Source organism: Megascapheus bottae, chromosome 24 (assembly GCF_031878675.1).
Source record: "Megascapheus bottae isolate mThoBot1 chromosome 24, mThoBot2.hap1, whole genome shotgun sequence".
Taxonomy (NCBI): domain Eukaryota; kingdom Metazoa; phylum Chordata; class Mammalia; order Rodentia; family Geomyidae; genus Megascapheus; species Megascapheus bottae.
The window spans coordinates 768,679-789,397 of NC_143532.1; the positions used below are offsets into that span (position 1 = coordinate 768,679).

At 62.6% G+C, this 20,719-nt stretch overlaps 3 protein-coding genes across 6 annotated transcripts in view; 2 read left to right on the forward strand and 1 right to left on the reverse strand.

Annotated features, from left to right (window-relative positions):
• Cbfa2t3 (CBFA2/RUNX1 partner transcriptional co-repressor 3) overlaps positions 1-3,751 on the forward strand; it is a 39,068-nt gene extending 35,317 nt beyond the window's left edge. For both annotated transcript variants that reach the window (XM_090357120.1, XM_090357119.1), the window contains exons 10-12: positions 264-332; positions 1,830-2,020; positions 3,142-3,751. In XM_090357120.1, the coding sequence (XP_090213246.1) occupies positions 264-332; positions 1,830-2,020; positions 3,142-3,411 (530 nt within the window). In that variant the 3' untranslated portion in view covers positions 3,412-3,751. The remainder of the gene's footprint in view (positions 1-263; positions 333-1,829; positions 2,021-3,141) is intronic.
• Positions 3,752-11,769: 8,018 nt separating this feature from the next.
• Pabpn1l (PABPN1 like, cytoplasmic) lies at positions 11,770-17,615 on the forward strand. The gene is made up of 9 exons (XM_090356980.1): positions 11,770-11,988; positions 12,315-12,408; positions 12,535-12,602; positions 12,857-12,963; positions 13,764-13,851; positions 14,158-14,306; positions 15,953-16,010; positions 16,318-16,505; positions 17,504-17,615. Exons 1-9 carry the CDS (start codon positions 11,770-11,772, stop codon positions 17,613-17,615), a joined length of 1,083 nt encoding a protein of 360 aa, XP_090213106.1.
• Positions 17,616-17,645: 30 nt separating this feature from the next.
• On the reverse strand, positions 17,646-20,698 carry Trappc2l (trafficking protein particle complex subunit 2L). Of its 3 annotated transcripts, none has more exons than XM_090357121.1 (5): positions 20,552-20,691; positions 19,522-19,694; positions 18,711-18,798; positions 18,488-18,567; positions 17,646-17,811 (listed from the first exon to the last, which is right to left on the reverse strand). In XM_090357121.1, exons 1-5 carry the CDS (start codon positions 20,582-20,584, stop codon positions 17,766-17,768), a joined length of 420 nt encoding a protein of 139 aa, XP_090213247.1. In that variant the 5' UTR covers positions 20,585-20,691; the 3' UTR covers positions 17,646-17,765. The 3 variants fall into 3 exon arrangements, with proteins under 3 accessions (XP_090213247.1, XP_090213248.1, XP_090213249.1); XM_090357122.1 differs by lacking the exon at positions 20,552-20,691 and adding an exon at positions 19,973-20,120; XM_090357123.1 differs by lacking the exon at positions 18,711-18,798 and having other exon boundaries at positions 19,524-19,694; positions 20,552-20,698.
• Positions 20,699-20,719: the final 21 nt, after the last annotated feature.

Genomic DNA, 20,719 nt, shown 5'->3' on the forward strand with positions numbered 1-20,719 from the left:
CCTGGTGGGCAGAGGCCGGAGCTCAGGAGAGGCCTCCAGGGGTCCCTGTTCACCCGCCACAGTGGGTATCTACGTCTAGCAGCTGACCCTCTCTGCCCCTGTTGGAGGGACCTCCTCCCCACCCCCGCCATAGGCTTCTTGGCACTTGGTCCCCAGGAAAACACTCCCTGCCATCAGAGTCTGGCCTGGATGGGCAGGAACCGCACTGGGAGAAGGTAGAGATGCCCCCTGCCTGTATGTGACGCCCACCTTCCCTGTTTCAGACATCCACCGGGAGTTTGTGCCCAGGACCCTTTCAGGCTATGTGCCTGAGGAGATATGGAGGAAGGCTGGTGAGTGGGGCAGGAGGTGGGCCGGGGGACAGAGGGCAGGGCCCCTCTAGCTGGGAATGAGAAGCACCCATGTGTACCTGGCACTGCCCTTGGCTTCTCATAGAGCAAAGCGCATCTGTACACACAGGAAGCCGCTGTGCAAGGGCACAGACAGCACACGGGCACGGGCCAGGCTGGGCACAGTGCTGATGGGAGGAGGGCTGTGAGGTCACAGCCCTGAGGGTGAGGGGAAGATCACACCAGCCTGAGCCTGGGGCTGCACACAGAGGAGCTAAGGAAAGTGGATTCTGAACTCCAGAGGATTCAGTGTGAAGCGTGAGGAGAGGGAGTCTGATGTCGGGGTGAGGGCTGCAGACAGTGGGGGGCTGAGGGGCAGAAGCCAGGCTTGGACTTCGTGGGAGAACGAGCTGTGCACACACACCTGTGTCCCTCCCCTTATTTAGCCTGGGAGGGGCCTCGGGGGCCTTTGCTGGCCCTGGCATGGAGCTGCCCGGTGACTGTGCTGCTGTCCGTCAGGCTGGGGCCCACTGGGCCCTGCTAGCTGCTCCAACACCCCCGGTGGGCAGATTCTCTCGGGGTGCCTCAGACACCCACTGTGGCCAGTCCTCAATAGCCACTCTCCACGCTGCCTGATAGAGAGGCCGTGGGAGCAGTTCAGCAAGGCCCAGGCCGGTCTGTTTGGATGCTTTCAGACCTAGGCCTTGGCCTGACCCTCCAGTCTCCAGGCAGGGCCAGTGGTGGAGAGCAGAGCCCTCAGCTGAGGTAGCATTTGGCTTCTCTGGGCAGTAGTTGTGGTGCAACTGTGGGCTTGGCTAGGCTGGGCTGGGCTGTCCTGTCCTGGCTCTGCCTTGGCCAGGAGCTAGAATCAAAATCATTGACACAGAGGTGAGGTAAAAAGAAGGCAGCTTGGGGCCCAGAGTTTAGCCTAGCAGTAGAGTGCTTGCCTAGCATGCACGAAGACCCGGGCTCGATTCCTTGGTACCACATACGTAGAAAAAAAGCTGGAAGTGGTGCTGAGGCTCACGTGGTGGAGCTCTAGCCTTGAGAAAGTCCAAGGACAGTGCTCAGGCCCTGAGCTCAAGCCCAGGACTGGGGGTGGGGGAGAAAGAGGGCAGTTCTGACAAGAACTGCCCCTGGCTGCCCCTGCATGGCTGAGATGAAGCCGGAGCTACAGCAGTGCTTCTCAGAGCAGCTTCCACACTGCTGTGGGCTGCCTGAGCCTGATGGAGTGCAGACTCCCGGGCGGCTGGGACAGGTTCCAGGGCGGGTGCCCACGGAGTGGACACAGTGAGAACCAGCTCAGTGATGGGCACGAGCGAGCTTTGGGGCACTTGCTGACATTCCTGTGAGCCCTCAGCACATGCTCAGGACACACCACGTGCCCGTGTCCGTGGTGGCCAGCCGTGCGTGGGGGCTCCTGCTCTGGCCGGGGACATGGGGAGCCTGAGCCCCAAGGTGGGGGCCTGCTTGACCACCAACGCGCCACGTGCTTTGCAGAAGAGGCTGTGAACGAGGTGAAGCGGCAGGCCATGTCGGAGCTGCAGAAAGCCGTGTCTGATGCAGAGCGCAAAGCCCACGAGCTCATCACCACCGAGCGCGCCAAGATGGAGCGCGCACTGGCAGAGGCCAAGCGGCAGGCCTCAGAGGACGCCCTGACCGTCATCAACCAGCAGGAGGACTCCAGCGAGGTAGGACTGCTTGCCACGCCTCCAGGCCCACCATGGCCAGAGCCCAGCATCTGTGTGACCTTGGGGCCCAAGCTGTCCCCACCTGTGGGCACCCTGTGCCACAGGACATGCCCCTCACACCACCTCTGCTGCACTGCGTATCAGGGCAGACCCCGCGATCTGGCAAGGATCCTGTAGGCCTCCAGGGCTGTACACGTGGGACCCCGAGGCTCCAGAGCGCAGGCAGCGAGTCTGACGCCTGCCCTGGGCACAGGCTGCTGGGGCTCCTTCCCTGGTGAAAGCAGAGGGTTTGAGGAGCTCTGGGGACCCAGGGTCTTGTCTTCCATATCTTTCTCACTGTGCACGTGGGTAAGAGCTGAAGTCCAGGGCAGGAGGCATCCGGGGGCTAGACTCGGCCAGCGGGGCAGGTGTGGGAAGATTGCTCATCCGTCCTGTCCAGGAGGAAGGAGAGGCCTTCCTGGGGCAGTCCCTGGCCATCTTCAGGGCAGGGCAGGACTCCAAGCCCCTGCATGGCCTCGCCTGGGCTGGCCCCAGGCTCTGGGTCAGGAGAGCGAGCCCGTCTGCTCCTTCCACTCTGCTGCAGAGTGGACACAGCTGTGGAGAAGAGGCTAGAGCTAGCGGGAGAGGCAAGGAAGCACGAGAACGGCGGCCTTCCCAGAAGGAAGGGCAGCGCTGGCCCGGGGGAGGCGGAGGGGTCGGGGTAGATCTCCCTGGCAGGTGGCTGCTGAGCGGACCTGAGGAGGGGGCTGGGGCCATGCGGCTGCCAGAGGGCCAGGCAGGTCAGCGTGAGGCAGGGACGCCGGCTGCAGTCGGCCAGAGGCTTTGGAGGCCAAGTGGAGGCAGGGCTTGAACTCTCCGGACAAGTTTGGCCTCTCTGTCCCACAGCCCCAAGAAGAAGCTCACAGGTAGGGGAGGGCATCCTACTCTGCCGACCACCTGTCCCCAAGACGTAGGTGCCCAAGACAAGGCCCTCGGCTGCCTCGGGACAGTGGAGCGGGACCTCTCCGTGGCTGCCGCAGTGTCTGGAGGTGGAGTCACACCTCCGGTTTCACAGCCGGCCGGGCATCTGGGCATTTGGGGTCTGCCCCCCCTGACTGTCCCTCTGCCCCTTCCACATCCAGAGCTGCTGGAACTGCGGGCGGAAGGCCAGCGAGACGTGCAGCGGCTGCAATGCGGCTCGGTACTGCGGGTCCTTCTGCCAGCACAAGGACTGGGAGAAGCACCACCACGTGTGTGGCCAGAGCCTGCAGGGCCCTGCGGCGGCAGTGGCTGACCCCCTGCCCTCACAGCCCGACGCCACCGCCAGCCCCAGCGAGGCCGGGTCTGCGGGGCTCTCCCGCCCCTGTTCCCCTGGCCTGCCTGGCCCCCTGGACACAGCTGTGCCCCGCTGACCCCCAGCCGTGGAGGCCGTGTCCTGCTGGCCCACGAGCCTCAGCCCCGCTGCCCGCCTGGCCCCGAGGAGCCATGGCTGACGTTGCTGCTACTGCTTCTCTCCAAAAGAAAACGGAACCAACAGAACTGCATCCATGCAGCCGCCTCAGCTAACGGACGGTTCACGTCACACTCCATGACCTCGTTCCTCGCATCCTCGAGACTGCCTCGGGGTGGCCGCCAGCTTCCGATGGCAGTGTGGCCAGCTCTGCCCGTGTCCTCTGTCTCTACCTTCCCTCTGTCTTCCTCTGCCTTCCTCCCACCGCTCTCTGTCTCTCTCTGTCTCTCTCTCTGTCTCTCTCTCTGTCTGTCTGTCTCTCTCTCTCTCTCTCTCTCTCTCTCTCTCTCTCTCTCTCTCTCTCTCTCTGTCTGTCTGTCTCTCTCTCTCTCTCTCTCTCTCTCTGTCTCTCTCTCTCTTGTTCTCTGTCTCTCTGTTTCTTTCTCTGCCACTCTTTCTCATTTTTTCTATCTTTTGACTCCTACATGCTTTCTCTATAATGAAAAAAATCTAAATGCTGGCTTACATTTTCAACAAAGAACTTTGGGGGGTGGGTCTTGTTTTATTGGCTTAAGCGCAACTTTGAAATGCTCAAAGAAGACTGAAGAGTTCTCCCCTTCCTGCTAAAAGGGGAGAGAAGCTGTGATTTCATGGCCAGCCCTGCCCTGCTCTCCGCGGCCACCCACGGGCTCTGCAGATGCAGCAGAGCTGGGTGAGGACTTCAGTTGCAGACTTGAGAAACATTTTTTGTTTCAATTTTTTTTCCTTTAATGTCAGACTCTTTGGCTTTAAGTAAAAATCCAAAAAGTTAAAAAAAAAAAAAAAAAAAAGCAAAGGAAACCTACCTGTAAACTACCTTGCTAGCTAGCCCCACCAAGGAGGCCAACTCACCTCCTCTCCAAAGGGAATCCAAAAAGCAACACAAGAAATCAAAATCCAAAAGGTTTTTCTCACTGCCAAAGTATTTTTTTCGCTATTTTACTCCATCTTGGTTTGTTTGGATGTTGGTCTTTCTGACTTGGGCTTCGATTTTGTTTGGGGATGTTGGGATAATTGGGGCTTGGAGGGCATGGCTCGAGGAGTCAGGGCCTTTGGTTTTGTTCAGCATCCCGGCAGTGCGAGCTGGGTCGTCAGGTGGCTGCCTGAGTCCTGAGCTCTCCCTCAAGTCGCCATGGGCCCAGCTGCCCTGTGCACCGGGGCTCTGTGGGGACTTAACTCCATCCGTCCGTCCGTCCGTCCCAAGGCCCTCTGTGACTTTTTGTAATTCACGTTTCCACTTGTGGGAAAACAAAAAGTGCTAACGTGCTCTCCCCAGAGAGCGTGATTCTGAACAAGACTGTGACAATCTTTTGGGTTGAATCTTGACCGTTTTCAAAGCACGAGGAGACAGCCACCACCCCTGCGAGTCCACTGCTCGGTGTCTCCTCCTCTACCTCTGCTCACCACGCCCCACCCTACCTCTGTGTCGGCCTTGTCACCACCCAACTGTCTCGCTGATGCTACTCCTGCCTTCCAAGCTTTGCAGAAACACAACCACAGAAGACAACGCACAGACGCGCTGGCCCAGACCGCTCCCTGAACACCTGTGCTGTGTGCGAGTCCTCTGTGCTGTTGCTCCCAGCTCAGGGCGATGGGCGCTATTTTCTGTCAGATTTTTTGGTTAGCCGTTTTCCCCACCCACACTGCATTTCTTGTCCACCTTGCCCGCCAGGCACTTGACTCCCTCCAGGTTTCCAGAAAGAACTGAAGGAAGGAGCGTCACGCCTGTACCACATGGGGCAGCAAAGCCCAGACCCAGCCTGTGGTCTGCCCTTGTGTGCGTTCTCTAGAAGGCTCCATGACAACAGTGCAATAAGGGTGCCAGCTACTGACCTGGGTCCAGCGGCCCCGCCAGAGCCAGGAGTCATAATGTGAATGTAAATAGTCCCTGCAGAGGTCCAAAAGACAGTATCCGTGGTGATGATCCAGAAGAGACGTTTGCCAAACAAAAAACTAAGAGAAACTACACGAGCATATGAAGTTTAAGAAATAGATTTTCAGAGAAATCTGACCTGTGGTCCCACTTGCATGGCGGCTGGCATTTCTTCACCGCTGTGATACCCATTCTTCGGATACTGTAAGAAAGGGTCCCATCAGATGCCACCAAGCCCGTGCCAGCCTGAGCCTGATGGCCGCAGCCTCATTCTTCTGAAGGCCGAGTTACATCTCTCACCCTCCAGAGCCAAGGCCGCGCCAGCCGGCAGAAGCTTACTTTTGTGAGTTTCAGACAAGACTGGTGTGGGATTTGGGCTTGAGATTCGATGTGGAAGCCCGTCTAGCCCGTTCCTTCCGGTGGGCCGACTTTCCAAAGTACAGAGCCTGCCAGGGTCCGGAGTCGCCACGGTCCTGTCCCTGGAGAGAAAAGGCCTGCTCCCGCACCAGCCTGGACTGCACGCCTCTGCCCCGCCGCCGCCGCCGCATCGCCCCGCTGCAGCCCGCTGGGTCCTTCTGGATGGGCGAGGAAAATGGCTGTGACTAGAATGGCCCCGGGTGGCACAGCACCGTGTCTGTGGAGGAAAATAAAACCAGGCCCTCAGAGGCTGTGTGTGCTGGTGCGCATGCTCTCTGGTGACCCCTGGCCAGGGGGAGCCCTAGACAGCTCCCCTGGAGACCCGTATTCCAGCCCTGCAGGGGCATGCTCCTGGGCGGGGCAGCCAGGCCTCTGTGTGCAAAGCGAACTGCCCTTCTTCCACGGCCTGCTCTCGTCCCTTTGCTCGTGGCATCTCTTTGGTGAGGAGCCAGGCCATGGAGCTGCAGGTGGGGCAGGCCCCTCCACCCCAGCTGCCGGGAAGGGGGCTCCCCTGAGACCTGCACACGAGGCGTCTCAGCCAGTGGGTAGTGGACACTGGGGCTGGGGCGGCAGCCGATGCAGGAGGGGACTACCGGAGGGCAGGTGTGGGCTGGGTCACCAGAGAAGAGCAGGCAGGCGTGGAGGAGGCTGCTGCAGGAGGATGGTCTGGGTTAGCTGGGGAGGAGCAGGGCTGGGGGGGGGGTGAGAGCCGTCCCATGGACAGCCATGGCTGCCCTGCTCCTAAGGTGCCAGCATGCAGTGTGGATGTGGAGGCGCCTGGCTTCCTCGAGAGGGCAGCGCGGCTCTTCTACAAAGAGCCCTGGGAAGCTGGCAGCCTGTCCCTGCCTCCTGCCCAGAGCTCTCCCACCACCTCTACCGACCCCCAAACCATTGGCTCAGGCATTAAGTGCCAGGCTCTGCTCAACACAGACGCAGCTCTCAGGGCCTCACTCCCCTAAATCCCAAACCATACAGCAGCTTTACCCCTGGCTCTGAAGGCCACAGCAGAGCAGGCAGGCAGCAGACAGTGTCCTGGCCCCAGGGCCCGGCCCAGAGAGTACATACAGAGCAGATGGCTGACATGCTGGCGCCAGGCCCTGCCCTCCAGTACCTACCTGCACCCTTCCTCTCACCTCACTGCCTCTCCCTTCCCTGGGTGGCCCTGAAGAAGAGGGGCTCGTATCCCCTGGAGGTGTCCTGGGGGCCACCCACCTGGAGGACACCTTCCAGGCCAGGCCTCTGACCCACACCGAGGCAGAGACCAGAGCCTGCTCCATAGGTGACAGCAGGCACTGGCGAGGCTACACCGGCTGCAGCCCCTGCCCCAGCCCCACTGCCTGCTGGAGCCTGGGCAAGAGCCAGCCAGCAGGGACTGAGAGGGGTCAGGGGGGATGGGGCAGGCCCGGGGGGCTGGGAAAACGGGCTCTTTCCAAAGCTATATGGATAGGGATCGGGCCATGACCCCAACTGCTCCAAATAGACCAAGCTTGCACCAAAGCTTCACCTTGACCCCTAGCTTCAACAGCGGACCGACTCCATGAGTTCAGCCCGCTCACCCGTCTGCCGTCAGCCTCTCCACTTGACTACACACCTTCATCCATGCACCTTGCATCTGCCGGGCCTCCATCTCTCCACCCAGTCCCATCTGTACCCCTGCCCCTCCACTCTCCATCCACCCCCTCATTACTCCCACCCGACCCTCCTCATCCCTCAGCACGCGCCACTCGTGTCTGGCTGCCCACAGGGTCACCCGTGGATCGGTCCCCAGGCCGCCTGTCCACTCGTGTCTGGCTGCCCGCAGGGTCACCCGTGGATCGGTCCCCAGGCCGCCTGCCCACTCATGTCTGGCTGCCCGCAGGGTCACCCGTGGATCGGTCCCCAGGCCGCCTGTCCCCTCGTGTCTGGCTGCCCGCAGGGTCACCCGTGGATCGGTCCCCAGGCCGCCTGTCCCCTCGTGTCTGGCTGCCCGCAGGGTCACCCGTGGATCGGTCCCCAGGCCGCCTGTCCCCTCGTGTCTGGCTGCCCGCAGGGTCACCCGTGGATCGGTCCCCAGGCCGCCTGTCCCCTCGTGTCTGGCTGCCCGCAGGGTCACCCGTGGATCGGTCCCCAGGCCGCCTGTCCACTCGTGTCTGGCTGCCCGCAGGGTCACCCTTGGATCGGTCCCCAGGCCGCCTGTCCACTCGTGTCTGGCTGCCCGCAGGGTCACCCTTGGATCGGTCCCCAGGCCGCCTGCCCACTCGTGTCTGGCTGCCCGCAGGGTCACCCGTGGATCGGTCCCCAGGCCGCCTGTCCCCTCGTGTCTGGCTGCCCGCAGGGTCACCCGTGGATCGGTCCCCAGGCCGCCTGTCCACTCGTGTCTGGCTGCCCGCAGGGTCACCCGTGGATCGGTCCCCAGGCCGCCTGCCCACTCGTGTCTGGCTGCCCGCAGGGTCACCCGTGGATCGGTCCCCAGGCCGCCTGTCCCCTCGTGTCTGGCTGCCCGCAGGGTCACCCGTGGATCGGTCCCCAGGCCGCCTGTCCCCTCGTGTCTGGCTGCCCGCAGGGTCACCCGTGGATCGGTCCCCAGGCCGCCTGTCCCCTTGTGTCTGGCTGCCCGCAGGGTCACCCGTGGATCGGTCCCCAGGCCGCCTGTCCACTCGTGTCTGGCTGCCCGCAGGGTCACCCTTGGATCGGTCCCCAGGCCGCCTGTCCACTCGTGTCTGGCTGCCCGCAGGGTCACCCTTGGATCGGTCCCCAGGCCACCTGCCCACTCGTGTCTGGCTGCCCGCAGGGTCACCCGTGGATCGGTCCCCAGGCCGCCTGTCCCCTCGTGTCTGGCTGCCCGCAGGGTCACCCGTGGATCGGTCCCCAGGCCGCCTGTCCCCTCGTGTCTGGCTGCCCGCAGGGTCACCCTTGGATCGGTCCCCAGGCCGCCTGCCCACTCGTGTCTGGCTGCCCGCAGGGTCACCCGTGGATCGGTCCCCAGGCCGCCTGTCCACTCGTGTCTGGCTGCCTGCAGGGTCACCCGTGGATCGGTCCCCAGGCCGCCTGTCCACCCACTGCACACTGAGTGGCATCACCGCTTTCCTCAGTATACCAAAGCTGAGGCCTCAAGTCCTCCCGTGGGCTGACCAGGGCTGTCCTCAGGGACCCTTGCAGGAGGCAGAGGCCCCCATGCGCATGTGCAGGACAGGAGCTCCTGTAGGTGGGGCATGTCTGGCCTATCTGGAGCTGCCTGGCAGGAAGAGCAGGGTGCCGGAGTGTGGTGGGAGGTTGTCTGCACACTGCTCGGGGGCTCTGCGAGGTGAGCACACCCACGGGTGGAGGAGGTGTCCGCTCCAAGAGAAGAGGGCAAAGCCGGGGATGGCCCCCCTTCCGCCTGGCAGTCTCAGGGCCTACTCCAAAGAGCCCAAGCGGTGAGTGCTTCTCCAGTCTCTTCTGGGGTCCCGATGGCTCAGTCAGTTCTGACCTACTGACCACGGTGAGTATTCCTCTGCCCAGCTCTCCCCAGGCCTGGCCTGCCCTGCCCTGCAGGCCCTGCCCTGTGCACCACATGGGTCTTTGCTGGCAAGTGAGGAAGATAAGGCAGGGAAGGGAATTGGGGCCAGCTGGCCTTGAAGGACCTGTCTGCTCCTATAGACAGCTCTCAGAGCAGGCCTGGGCAGCCGGTGCTGGGGTCAGCAGTCTCCAGAAAACGATCCCCCGTGGGTTTTCTGTTCCAACTCGGCGACCCAGAGACCTAGAAAACAGGGTCCTCAGCACCAGACCAGCAGTGCCGCCGGCTCTGCATGACTGCAAAGGAGGCTCCAGCTCCCGCCTGGATGGAGGCCCGTCGGCCTCCGGCACACCAGCCACATCCACGGTGGCCCGCGCCAGGCAGGCCCAGGGGGCAGCAGGCACAGCCTGCTGGGAGCAGACTCATGGCTCGCTTCCTCTCCCTCGTTTCTCATTTCCAGGGAGTTGGACTGGGAGCGTTGGGTTGCTGTCTTCATAAGAAGCTGCGCCCCGCAGTCCCAGTTCTCTGTGGGTGCTGTAGCATGCCACCCCCACCCATGCCCCTACTGTCCCATACCTGTGGCCATGGCGCTGTGAGACTCGGTCAACCGCGTTGTGTAATAAAGGAGCGTTTGCTACCACAGAGCCCGGCCTCTCCTTGGGCTCCTCAGTGCACATCAGAGCAAGGGTGGATGTCCTAGGGGAAGGAGGCGGGGCTGGGACATGGGAGGGAGGGACCATGGCTCTTGAGAGACCCATCCAGGGGGTTCTAAACCTCCAGGGCCAGCCTCCTCTGGTTAGGGAAGCACAGTCCTGTGGCTCTGTCTTGCAAGGCATCCCACCTGAGGGGACCTGAGGTGGACACGGGGGCCCCGGGGGCCCCCGAAGGCCAGAGGGATGCAGCAAATGGGCTCCAGCTCCATCCATGTCCTGGCTGGGAGGGAAGGCCTATCCAGAGTGAGGAGCCTGGCCCCGGTGCTGCGGCGGGGCTGTCGTTCTGAGGGCTGAGAAAGCCAGGCTGAGCAGGCTGAGCAGGCCCTGGGCTGGGCCCGTCTCAGCACCCTGGGAGAGCATGGGGTGACGCGATGATTCCACTGCAGATGCTGGGCTCCGGAGAGGTGGCCAGGGGCTGGGCTCTCGCGCAGTCCCTGACGTGCTGCCCCCCTGGAGGGGGCTCTCCCCACAAATCCTCTCCCACACCCCAGCCTCGCAGCAGCAGCACTGGTGCAGCCGGGTCCAGCCTGCCTATCCTCAGCACGGACGGCCCTCCCCAGTGACAGAGGGGCCCAGACCCAACGGCCAGTCAGTGGGGGGTCAGCGGTGGAGGCGCCCTGGAAGCTGGCGCCCAGAGCCCAGAGCCCCGGGCTCCTCACACAGGAGAGCGAGAAGCTGCATGGGGCTGGGGCAGGCTCTGGTCAGACCCCAGGACCACCCAGAAGCCCTTCCACACTGGACCACCGGCCTCCGTAGAGCTAGAACACAGCAGCCAGGCTGGGGCCAGGCTGGGCTTCCCGGGTGGCTGCAGGCACAGGTCCCTCTCCCCTCTGCCCACACAGCGCAGCTCCTCCATCCTAGCCTAGATCCCACCGGGCAGTGGGAGGCCAGAGTCCCGCAGATCAGGACGGAGCGGGTATGCTGGGAGGTCGGTGGAGGAGGGGAGGAGTGTGCTCCTCGGACCCTGGCACCTGATGGGGAGTCAGTGGTACAGCCAGAGTTAGATCGGGGAGAGCCAGGCACCCATGTCCAAGTGGGCCACTGTGGAGGGGGAGGGGCACTGTGGAGGGGGAGGGTGCTGCGGAGGGGGAGAGGGGCTATGGAGGACGACAGGTGGGGGTTACTGTGAAGGGGGGGCGTGAGGATGCATGCCAGGGAGTAAGGGATGCAGGCCTGCCACGTCCCCCCAGGTCTAGACAAGGAAGCATGGCTGGGCTCTAGAGACCCTGAGGGAACCCCTATAGTGCCTGGAGGCCCCCATATCCATGCCACGTCCCCCCAGGTCTAGACAAGGAAGCATGGCTGGGCTCTAGGGACCCTAAGGGAACCCCTATAGTGTCTGGAGGCCCCCACCCCGTATCCATGGCCTCATTTACAGAACCTTCCATGCTGCCACCAGGGCAAGAACGCTGGCCCAATTTAAGTGACTCCCACTAGGCCAGTCAGCAACCCATCTCTCAGCCCCCAGGGCCCTGGGTTTGTGCCCCACCCCCCGCAGCCATGGGCGTTGGGCCTGCCTGAGGGTCAGGTGGGAAGTAGGGCAAGTTCAGGTGGTGTGGGGAGGCCAGGCCCTCCCACCATCCCCGCCTGTATCCTGGGGCTGCCTGCCGGGGAAGAGGGTTAGCAGCCTGGGAGAGCCAGATTAGGCAGAAGCAGCCGAGCCGGGAGGGGCCGGGAGGGGCCGGGAGGGCCTCCCTGAGGGCTGCAGTGGGGGCACCTGGCCCGGGGGAGGGCTTAAAACAGGAGGCGGGCCTGGGCCGTGCACGTGTGCAGCCTGGCCTGGTCTCCCCATCCCGTCCACCCATGTGGCCTTTCCTGAACTCCTCTCTCTTCTCACCTCCCACGGAAGCCTGGCTTCAGACTGTGTCCTCGGATCCCGAGGCGCAGGGCTGGGGGGCCTGGGGTGAACTTAGAAAGACCCCTCCTGGCCCGAGGCAAGGGGGTGAGAGAGCTGAGGAAGACGACGACGAAGGCTTCTCCCTGCCCCTTCTGGAGCTGGAGACCCTCTCTGTGCCTGACCGGGTAGCTGTGGGGTGTGGAGCGTGGAGGTGGGTGGGGGCCAGGGCCCAGTGAAGATTGCTGGCAGCCTCTTCCTGTGGCCTGGGAGAGAAGCCGTGGCGCCATTGAGGCAGGCCATGGGCCAGATGAGGTTGCTGGGAGGGAGCGATGGGCGTCTGCAGGAGGAAACGGTGCCCAGTCCAGAGCAAAGATAGGGCCCTGGAGGCCGAGATGGCCTGTGCGGCTGGCCAGGCACGCCGGCCCTCCTCCTGGAGGGGGCCAGGTTCACGACGGGGCACACCAGGGTTGGGGGGGCGGAAGTGCTCAAGCTAACGCCGTGATCCATACAGCAGGCTGAGGAGCCAGCGCCACTCAGCTCTCAGACAGAGGCCAGAGCGGAAAAGGGCCTCAGAGCCAGGTGGATGTTAAACCCCGAAACCACAGGTGGGAGCCTGGCGCCTCCATTCCCCCCCTCGCAGCTGAGGCCCACAGCCTCCCTGAAGAGCCGTGGCGGGATGAGGAGCGAGCCTCCCTGGGGGGCCCTGACAGGGAGGCCCTCCCGCCCTGCAGGCTGCCCCTTCCTGGAGCCCCCCGAGGAGACGGTGGAGGCGGACCACAGGTCCATCTTTGTGGGCAACGTGAGTGGTGGAGAGGGGGGCGATTCCATCCTTCCACAGGCTCCAGCTGCCCAGGGCCCGGCAGGCCAGAGACACTAGGCCCTCTGCCTGGGCACACGGTGCAGAAAGAAGGCAGATGCCCCAGTCTGTCCCCAGCCAGAGTCTCATCCTTAGGTCCTCCCTCCCTCCCTCCCTCCCTCCCTCCTTCCCTCCCCACTATGCCAAGGCATTCCTACAAGAACACAGGCTCCTGAAAAGCCCCGGGGTGTGAACAGGTGGACTATGGGAGCACAGCCAAGGAGTTAGAGAACTACTTCAGCCACTGCGGGGAGATTTACCGCGTCACCATCCTGTGCGACAAGTTCTCCGGGCACCCGAAGGGGTGAGCTTGAGCCTCCAGGAGAGGGGGCGGGGTGGGCAGAGCCCAGGGCCCAGCGTGGACAGAGCCCGGGGGGGGGGTGGGAAGAGCCCAGGGGACGGGGTGGACAGAGCCCAGGGCCCAGCGAGGACAGAGCCCAGGACATGGGGTGGGCAGAGCCCAGGGGGTGGGGTAGGCAGAGCCCAGGGCCCAGCGTGGACAGAGCCCAGGGGGCGGGGTGGGCAGAGCCCAGGGCCCAGCGTGGACAGAGCCCAGGACATGGGGTGGGCAGAGCCCAGGGGGCGGGGTGGGCAGAGCCCAGGGCCCAGCGTGGACAGAGCCCAGGGGGCGGGGTGGGCAGAGCCCAGGGCCCAGCGTGGACAGAGCCCAGGGGGCGGGGTGGGCAGAGCCCAGGGCCCAGCGTGGACAGAGCCCAGGACATGGGGTGGGCAGAGCCCAGGGGGTGGGGTGGGCAGAGCCCAGGGCCCAGCGTGGACAGAGCCCAGGGGGCGGGGTGGGCAGAGCCCAGGGCCCAGCGTGGACAGAGCCCAGGGGGCGGGGTGGGCAGAGCCCAGGGCCCAGCGTGGACAGAGCCCAGGGGGGGGTGGGCAGAGCCCAGGGGATGGGGTGGACAGAGCCCAGGGCCCAGCGTGGACAGAGCCCAGGGGGGGGTGGGCAGAGCCCAGGGGACGGGGTGGACAGAGTCCAGGGCCCAGCGTGGACAGAGCCCAGGACGTGGGGTGGACAGAGCCCAGGGGGCGGGGTGGACAGAGCCCAGGGCCCAGCGTGGACCGGGCTCTCAACCTGGTTCCTACTGCCCCCAGCTATGCCTACATAGAATTTGCTTCCCAGAGCTCTGCCCAGAGTGCACTGTTGCTGCACGAGAGGAGCTTCCGAGGCCGTGTCATCAAGGTGTGTCGAGGCTGTGTCCTCAGGCTCACGGGAACTTGCGGGCCATCCAGGGAGCTGACCCCTTCCGTGACTGAAAGTCACAGGCACAGAGAGGCTCGGCCACCTGCCTCAGGACACACAGCTGCCCAGCCCGGTCCCTGCCTCTGTTCCTGGGCACATGAGCTGGGCCTCGCATGGCACAGCTGGGCAGGGTGTGGGCAATGGTGAGGGACAATGTGAGCCTCTGCCCCAGGCTTCAGGTGGCTCCAGAGAGGCAGCAGAGGGGCTCGTGGACGGGGTTTGGGGACCAGCAGGGTCTTTTTCCAGGTGCTGCCCAAAAGGACCAACTTCCCGGGGATCAGCTCCACAGACCGCGGGGGACCGCAGGCATACTCAGGCGCCAGGGCCAGGCCCTGCCCTCAGATCCCCCTGGGAAGGCCTCGACCCAGAGCCCCCTGGGGGTGCAGGCAGGGCCAGTAAGTGGGGCTGTGAGGGGCCTGGGACCCAGAGGACAGGGCGGGAGGAAATGCAAGCCTGGCCCTGATGGCCTTCAGGGCCGCATCCCACACGGATGAGGGCAGCCGTCAGCTCTCGGGAGCCAGAGCCACAGCACCACCAGGCACAGGGGCAGGGTCTGAGTCAGTACCCCAGGGGCTCCCAGCCCAGACACGCCTGTGCACTCCTGCCTAGCGGGCTGCTCCTTCCTGGCCCCCGGAGGCTTTGCAGGGCTGGGCATCCCTTCGCAAGAGGGCTTTGCAGCAGGCTCCTGAGGCCTGGCAGGCGACCGCGTCTGACCAGCGCAGTGGCTGAGCTCATGACGGCATGCCCTCGTGCCCCAAGTCTCCTCCCCGTCTGAGCACCAGGAACCAAGGCGAACCCCCCACCCCATCGCGCCAAAGCTGTCTGATCAGCTTCCTCGCCAGGGCACCTTCCTCCTGAAAGCCTCTCCCCTGCCTTTGCTCTCTCCTGTGCAGGGCCCGAGGAAGATTCTCCTTGTGGTTCAGGTCACACTGAAAGGCCGTCAGACTCAGAGGTCTGGAGTCACCAGCTGTGCTCCTCGGGGAACACTCATTTCAGGATGCATGTATGCAAGGTGGCCCATGAGGGCCCTTTGGGGTAGCCTGCACCCCCATGGCCACACAGCATGGCACCTGTCCGGGGCCTGAGAACTCTGGGTAGGAAGGGGTGGGAGGGGAGGCAGGGTCAGCCAAGACTGGCATCCTGGGATCCTCAGCTAACTGGTTTTAAAGAAAAACAGAAATGTGTTAGTAATAAACTGTTGAGTGTTTTAAAGACTATGTGATGATAGACCTTTCTCCCGATTCATTTCATCTTTTCTCTGGGGTTCTCCACAGACAGGAGACGGGTCCCAGAGGACCAGCTGCACCCCATGAGCCACTGTCAGCAGGCTGGAGCCCCAGGGCCTGCAGCCCTGTGCTCTTTGGTGGTAGCTGGCTGCATCAGTTCAGGAATTAGAGTGGAGGCTCTTCCACTCAACAGTGGGCACACGGTGCGTGCCCCCAGTGAAAGTGGGGACACTTGGCTTTTCCCAGGATGGGGCCATCCTGCACTGACTGCAGATGGGGGCTAGGACAGGCCCGGGTCCTCAGGTCACATTTCAAGTCCACGAAATCACCAACAGCTGCTCACAGCTCTGAAGGCCAGTCCTCATCTCCTGCGCTCACTCTACTCCATAAGCCTGGCAGAGCTGCTGTGTGCTCTCAGGCCCTGACTTACCAGAGCTGCTCTCCAGCACTGAGACCTGGAGGCAGGCACCTGCCCCAGGGCCCCATGCAAACTAGTCCATCCCACACCCCAGGGCCACTTGTCCCTTGACCTTTTGGGGACATTGCCTCTAGTGTGGTGAATGATACACCTCAAAGCCTAGCTGCCTCTCCAGAATCTGAAGATGACCCCATTTGGAATAAAAGCTCTTTGCTGGGAGCCCAGAGAGGGCACATGGCTGGCGGAGGTGGCGGGGGACTTTCTGCAAAGCCTACAGAGCTGGCTGCCCAGCCCTAAAGCTGTGGGCACTGCTGCTCTGAGCTGCACTGTGGCAGTACAGGGAGGACTCCAAGAAAACTCAGCCTGACTGTCCCCAGCCTGTCTCCTGACCTCCCAGGAAATGTCTGTCCTGGGGAACTGGAGTGGTCTGGCTGTCCTCTGAGGCGGTGCCTCAGGTGGGGTCTGCCCACGCAGAGCAGATGGGCTGCAGTGGGGCTGACTGCAGTCCGAGCTGTGTTCCAGCAGGGCGTCCCCCGAGCACCTGGCTTGTCCTGCACAGCTGCCACTGTCCTCAGCTGGGCAGCCCTTGGTCATCTGACCCAGAGTTGCTCTTGGGAGGGGCCTGGCAGCTCTGCTCTCCCTGACTCAGGCTCAAGTGAGCACACCAAGTGGGAAGGCCCCCGCTGTGGCTCCACCATGGGCACAGAAAGCCATGGGTGGATGGGCAGGAGGCAGCAGGCACCCTGCCCTGGTCCACATCAGGCAGAAGCACATCACAGGTCTCCTGGAGTAAGAGCCACAGCTGGCCAGGGCTGCCGCACGCAGCAACGAGTCAGGCTTCAGGGCGAGGCCAGCCAGGAGGCTGACCAGGGCCCGCTGGCCTCCGGCAGGGTGGTCATACTGATGACGACCACCGGGCGCTATGCAGGTGGAACCAAGGCCAGCCGACGGCAAGGCTTGCTTTCTGAAGCGTGAAGCACAGGGGACTCTGAGCAGGAGGCACGGGCTGCAGCTAGCAGAAAATCCACATGGCGCGGCTGGGTCAAGGCAGGGCGTATTTTATTTTCCCGCAGAGGAGAGGCTTCGCATCACCAGTCCAGGCTTCCTGCTTTCTGCTCCATCCTCAGTGTGCATCCCGCTCTCAAGAAGGCTGTGTGCACGTCAGGTCCCAGTCGAGTGGCAGGCGGGAAAGCAGAGGTAAAGGCCCCCCCGCCCCCAGCCGAGGCCCGTCCACAGGGCCTTCCCGCCTCACACCCAGCAGGCTGGGGAAGAGAACACGAGCAGAGGTTGGGAGCCATATGGACCAGCTCACGGGCAGGGTGACCCTCCGGACAGCTCCACCCAGACCCTGCCCTAACCCCTTGCTGGCAGGCTGCCGCCCCGTGCCAAGAGCCTCTGTGCCAGCAATGCTGCTCACTTGCCCTGAGAAGCTGCCAGGAAGGCTGGCAAGTCAAGCTGGTGGCTCAGAAGGCAACGTGGAGCATGGGTGACAATGAGCCTGGCCACAGCATCAGGTGACTCGGGGGAGCCAGCCACAGAAGCCATGAAGCAGCTGCTCCCACAGTCACCATCACCAGCTATTCTCTGGCTGCCGGCTGCACGGGACTGGGGTGCTGACTGACCGGAGAGCTGGCCTGTCCACGGGGGCCCAGGGCCCCAAGGCAGCAGGCCACTTCCTAACCTCCCTGGGCCCTGGAGGCCAGGAAAGGGCCTGCCCTCCTCACCAGGTGTGTGGAAAGTGCTGCACCTGGCTACACGTGTGTCCATGAGGCTTTTTTGATTTCACACTAATCAGAACGCAGCGCGGCAAGGTAAGTGCACCGAATCACCTCCACAGGATTCTGAGCTCTCCTGACTGCGACAGACCTGCTCAGCCAATGAGAAAGCAGCACACAGACTTGCTCAGCAACAGGGGCCACATTCTCTCCTGGGTGCCCTCCCTCTCCAGTGTGTCCCAGCTGCTGCTCCGCTTCAGGCAACCTGTCTGCTCCCAACCCCCACCCCACTGCCATTCCACTGGGGACGGGGTTCTGCAGTCTCTGGTCCCTGGAAAATTATGAGTCCTCTGCTAACATGGGACACAGCAGATCTCAGCAAAGGCCTTTAGTGGAGAGCACTGAGCACAAGGCCCACTGCCCTGTGCACGCGTCACACTTAGCTAGAGGAAGGAAGAAATGGCTGTCTCTCGGCAAGTGTGCACACGTCTGTCTTCAGCAGACCTGGACCATCATCGACGTCACCGTGTTATCAAAGGCTCTGCAAAGAGAAACCACTGGCTCAGGGGGACAGGCTCCCCGCCTCCACCCTCCAGGGGCAGCCAGGCACTGGGCACAACCCCCAGCCCCACGGCTGCAAGGAAGTAAACTCCACAGACAGACTGGACTAGAACCCGCCACCATGAGCACACAGACACCACCTCTGCAGTGGTGTCAGTTCCACCATCTTCCCTGGGGGGTGTCCCAGACCAAGGCCACAGTTCAAGGACACCTGCCTGCTCTCACATAGAAGGAAGGACTGACCCAAGGCACATAAGGAAGGAGCCCCTTGGGAATTCCCGGACACACTCAGACCCACACTCCCCATGAGTCACAGGCTTGACTGCGACCAACGTCAAGTCTATCTAGAGGCTGTGAGACACCTGTCGTCAAGCATCTGTTCACCATAAAAGGGAAGACAGACAATGGTCTCTCTGCCTAAAGGCTGCTGCTCATAGACTGAATCCTTGTGAATTCTCAGTAGGTCCTCAGGTACACACAGGACATTCCTGAGAAACCTTACCCCTCCACTGCACTCCATGACTGCTGTGCAGGAGGGCATCTGCATCAGCAAGGACTTGAAATTGATATTAAACTGGGAGCTCGGCGACAGGTGCTCCCGCTCCCCTGCTTTCCAAGTGCGAGCACTGCAGCAAAGCAGGTCAGAGCAGGCCCACCTGGACTGGATGCGGTCTCCGGGGTTGTAGAAGGGGTTGCACATCACATCTGTGTAGGAGTTGTGCAGCTTACGGAACATCTGAAACAAGACCCAACAACAGCTAAAATGAGCCTGCAAAAGACCAGTGCCAGAATTCTGGCTTCTCAGCATCCTAACACAAGAAAGAAAGGGCTATGAAGCCCAGCCACCCAGCCAGGCGTGGGCTCGCATCCCAGGCATACACTACGGATCTCGTTGTCACGAAGGGCTGTGTTGGAGGAATCCACCACCATGACAAGCTTCACCTTGGAGTTGGTCACATACCCATATCTGCATGGCTGGTTAAGGAGCCTGCTTTGACACAAGGACTCTGTGACAATCAAAGACACGGCATCCCTGCCAGGAGCCGAGGGGCCTCTGAGGGCCTCAGTGAAGCACTCTGGAGAACCCTGATGATATCCACTTTCGGGAAAGGCCCAGGACAGGACATTTCTTGGAGCACTGATCAGTGTTTGTTGGAGCAGAGGAGGCCCTGTGAATTGACTGACTGCACACAGGGATACCTCAGCCTCTTCCTAAATTAATACTGGGCGCGGGTTAACACAGTCAGTTTTCACAAACAAGACGAACCCCCTCCAGAGGGTTGCTTCAGGGCCTATGTCAGCAAGGACAGCTACATTAGTCCCTACAACCATGTCCTTGAACTCTGTGGCCTGAATTTTCCCCAAGGGATTTGCCGAGTGCCATATGTGACTAGGCCTAACAAGGGAATAAATAAATGCATTCTTTGTGTGTATGCATATGGATAGTAAAGTACAAATCATGTATAATGGCATAAATGAAACCACCACTATTGTCCAAAGGAGATGGCCTGGAAGCACAGGAGACATCTTACAGATACAAACTCAGGAAGCAAAGCTTTGCTTTTTTCCTGCTCCCCCCCCCCCCCAAACCAGTCTTCCAATTAACAAGTTAGAGGCCTTCATTCGCTTAGGCCACCCCAACTGCCCATCCATCTGAACACCCTCCCAACTTTCCTTCCAGGAAGGATACACCTTGTAGTCCTCTGTCGGGTACAGCAGGCCCAGGTAGAGCTCCCTCTGATCCACTAATGCCTTTCCCATGGCAGAGATCTTCTCCTCTATCACATCCAGGGACGTATGCACCATGTAATGGAACTTCAGCTCATTTTCCATGGGGGTGCTGCGGATGTAGAGAGGATAATTCTGCAAGAAAAAAAATGGTGACAGCTGTAAGGACGGGAATCAGCCTGCCTGCAGGTGCCAGCTCCGAAAAGTGCTTCCTGAGGTGTGTGTGGCCTGCCAACCACCACTGGAGAATGCAGCCCCTCCAAAATCCACAGCCTGATTTTCCACGCTGCAGTAAGAACTGCCTTCCAGACCCAAGCAGGCTAATGTGATACTTGCAGAGGCATGAAGACAACTGAGGAAAGTGGCTTTGGGCACAGCCTGACAACAAACCTGTCGCCTGGTGGGTCACTTACTCTGCCTCTCACTGTGGAGGCCCCTCTGCCACGGCGCCATTACACTGCTTCCTACTTCACACCACCCAGGACAGGGAGCCCCTAGAGGGTCATCTCCAGCCCCGGCGTCTCCAGTTCTCAGGGCCCTAACCCTGGAAGGCACAGCTTTTCTCTGGGGCTCCATCTCCCCCTGCTGGAGCTGCGAGATGCCCGGAGAACGGGCCCGCCGCAGACGGCCCCAGACCCGGGAGGGTCCACGCAGGACGGCCCCGACGAACGCGGTTCTGGCGTGGGGTGGGCCTGGGGCCTCGCCTCGCTGTCGGGGCGGCACGCGCGCAGGAGGGGCGGCGGGAGGACCCCGCGCCGGGTCACAACGGTCCACCGGGCCCCCGGCGCCCACGGGCGCAGGCGGCAGGGCCGGGGCCTCCGCACCCCAGGGCGGGCGGGCGGGGGGGCGGCGGAAGGCAGCGGGGCCGCCCGCGGGGAGCGCGGGGCCGGGCCAGGACGGGCCGCGGCGGACCCCGCGCCGAGGCCGGGCGGCCGGGAGCCGGAGGACCGGGAGCCGCGAGGGCAGAGGGGCCGCCGCCCGCCCGCCCGCACCTCCTTAGCGATCACCGCGATGCACACCGCCATCTTGGCCGGCCGCGCGTCGCGTCACGTGAGCCGCCGCCGCCTCTGCGCGGCCGTCGAGCAGCGGAGCGGGCGCCGCCTCCGTGACGCGCCGGACCTTCCCGAGCGCCGGCCGCCGAGGCCCCGCCCATCCGGAAG

Bases quoted from the DNA above. Each gene is read 5' to 3' on its own strand.
- Trappc2l (XM_090357121.1), bottom strand. From the start codon at position 20,584: ATGGCGGTGTGCATCGCGGTGATCGCTAAGGAG. The intron at 19,695-20,551 runs GTGCGGGCGGGC...TTTTTCTTGCAG, and splicing joins TCGCGGTGATCGCTAAGGAG to AATTATCCTCTCTACATCCG. The intron at 18,568-18,710 runs GTATGCCTGGGA...GTCTTGTTTCAG, and splicing joins GTGACAACGAGATCCGTAGT to ATGTTCCGTAAGCTGCACAA.
- Pabpn1l (XM_090356980.1), top strand. From the start codon at position 11,770: ATGTGGCCTTTCCTGAACTCCTCTCTCTTCTCACCTCCCACGGAAGCC. The intron at 12,409-12,534 runs GTGGGAGCCTGG...CCCGCCCTGCAG, and splicing joins GTTAAACCCCGAAACCACAG to GCTGCCCCTTCCTGGAGCCC. The intron at 16,011-16,317 runs GTGGGGTCTGCC...GGTCCACATCAG, and splicing joins CCTCTGAGGCGGTGCCTCAG to GCAGAAGCACATCACAGGTC.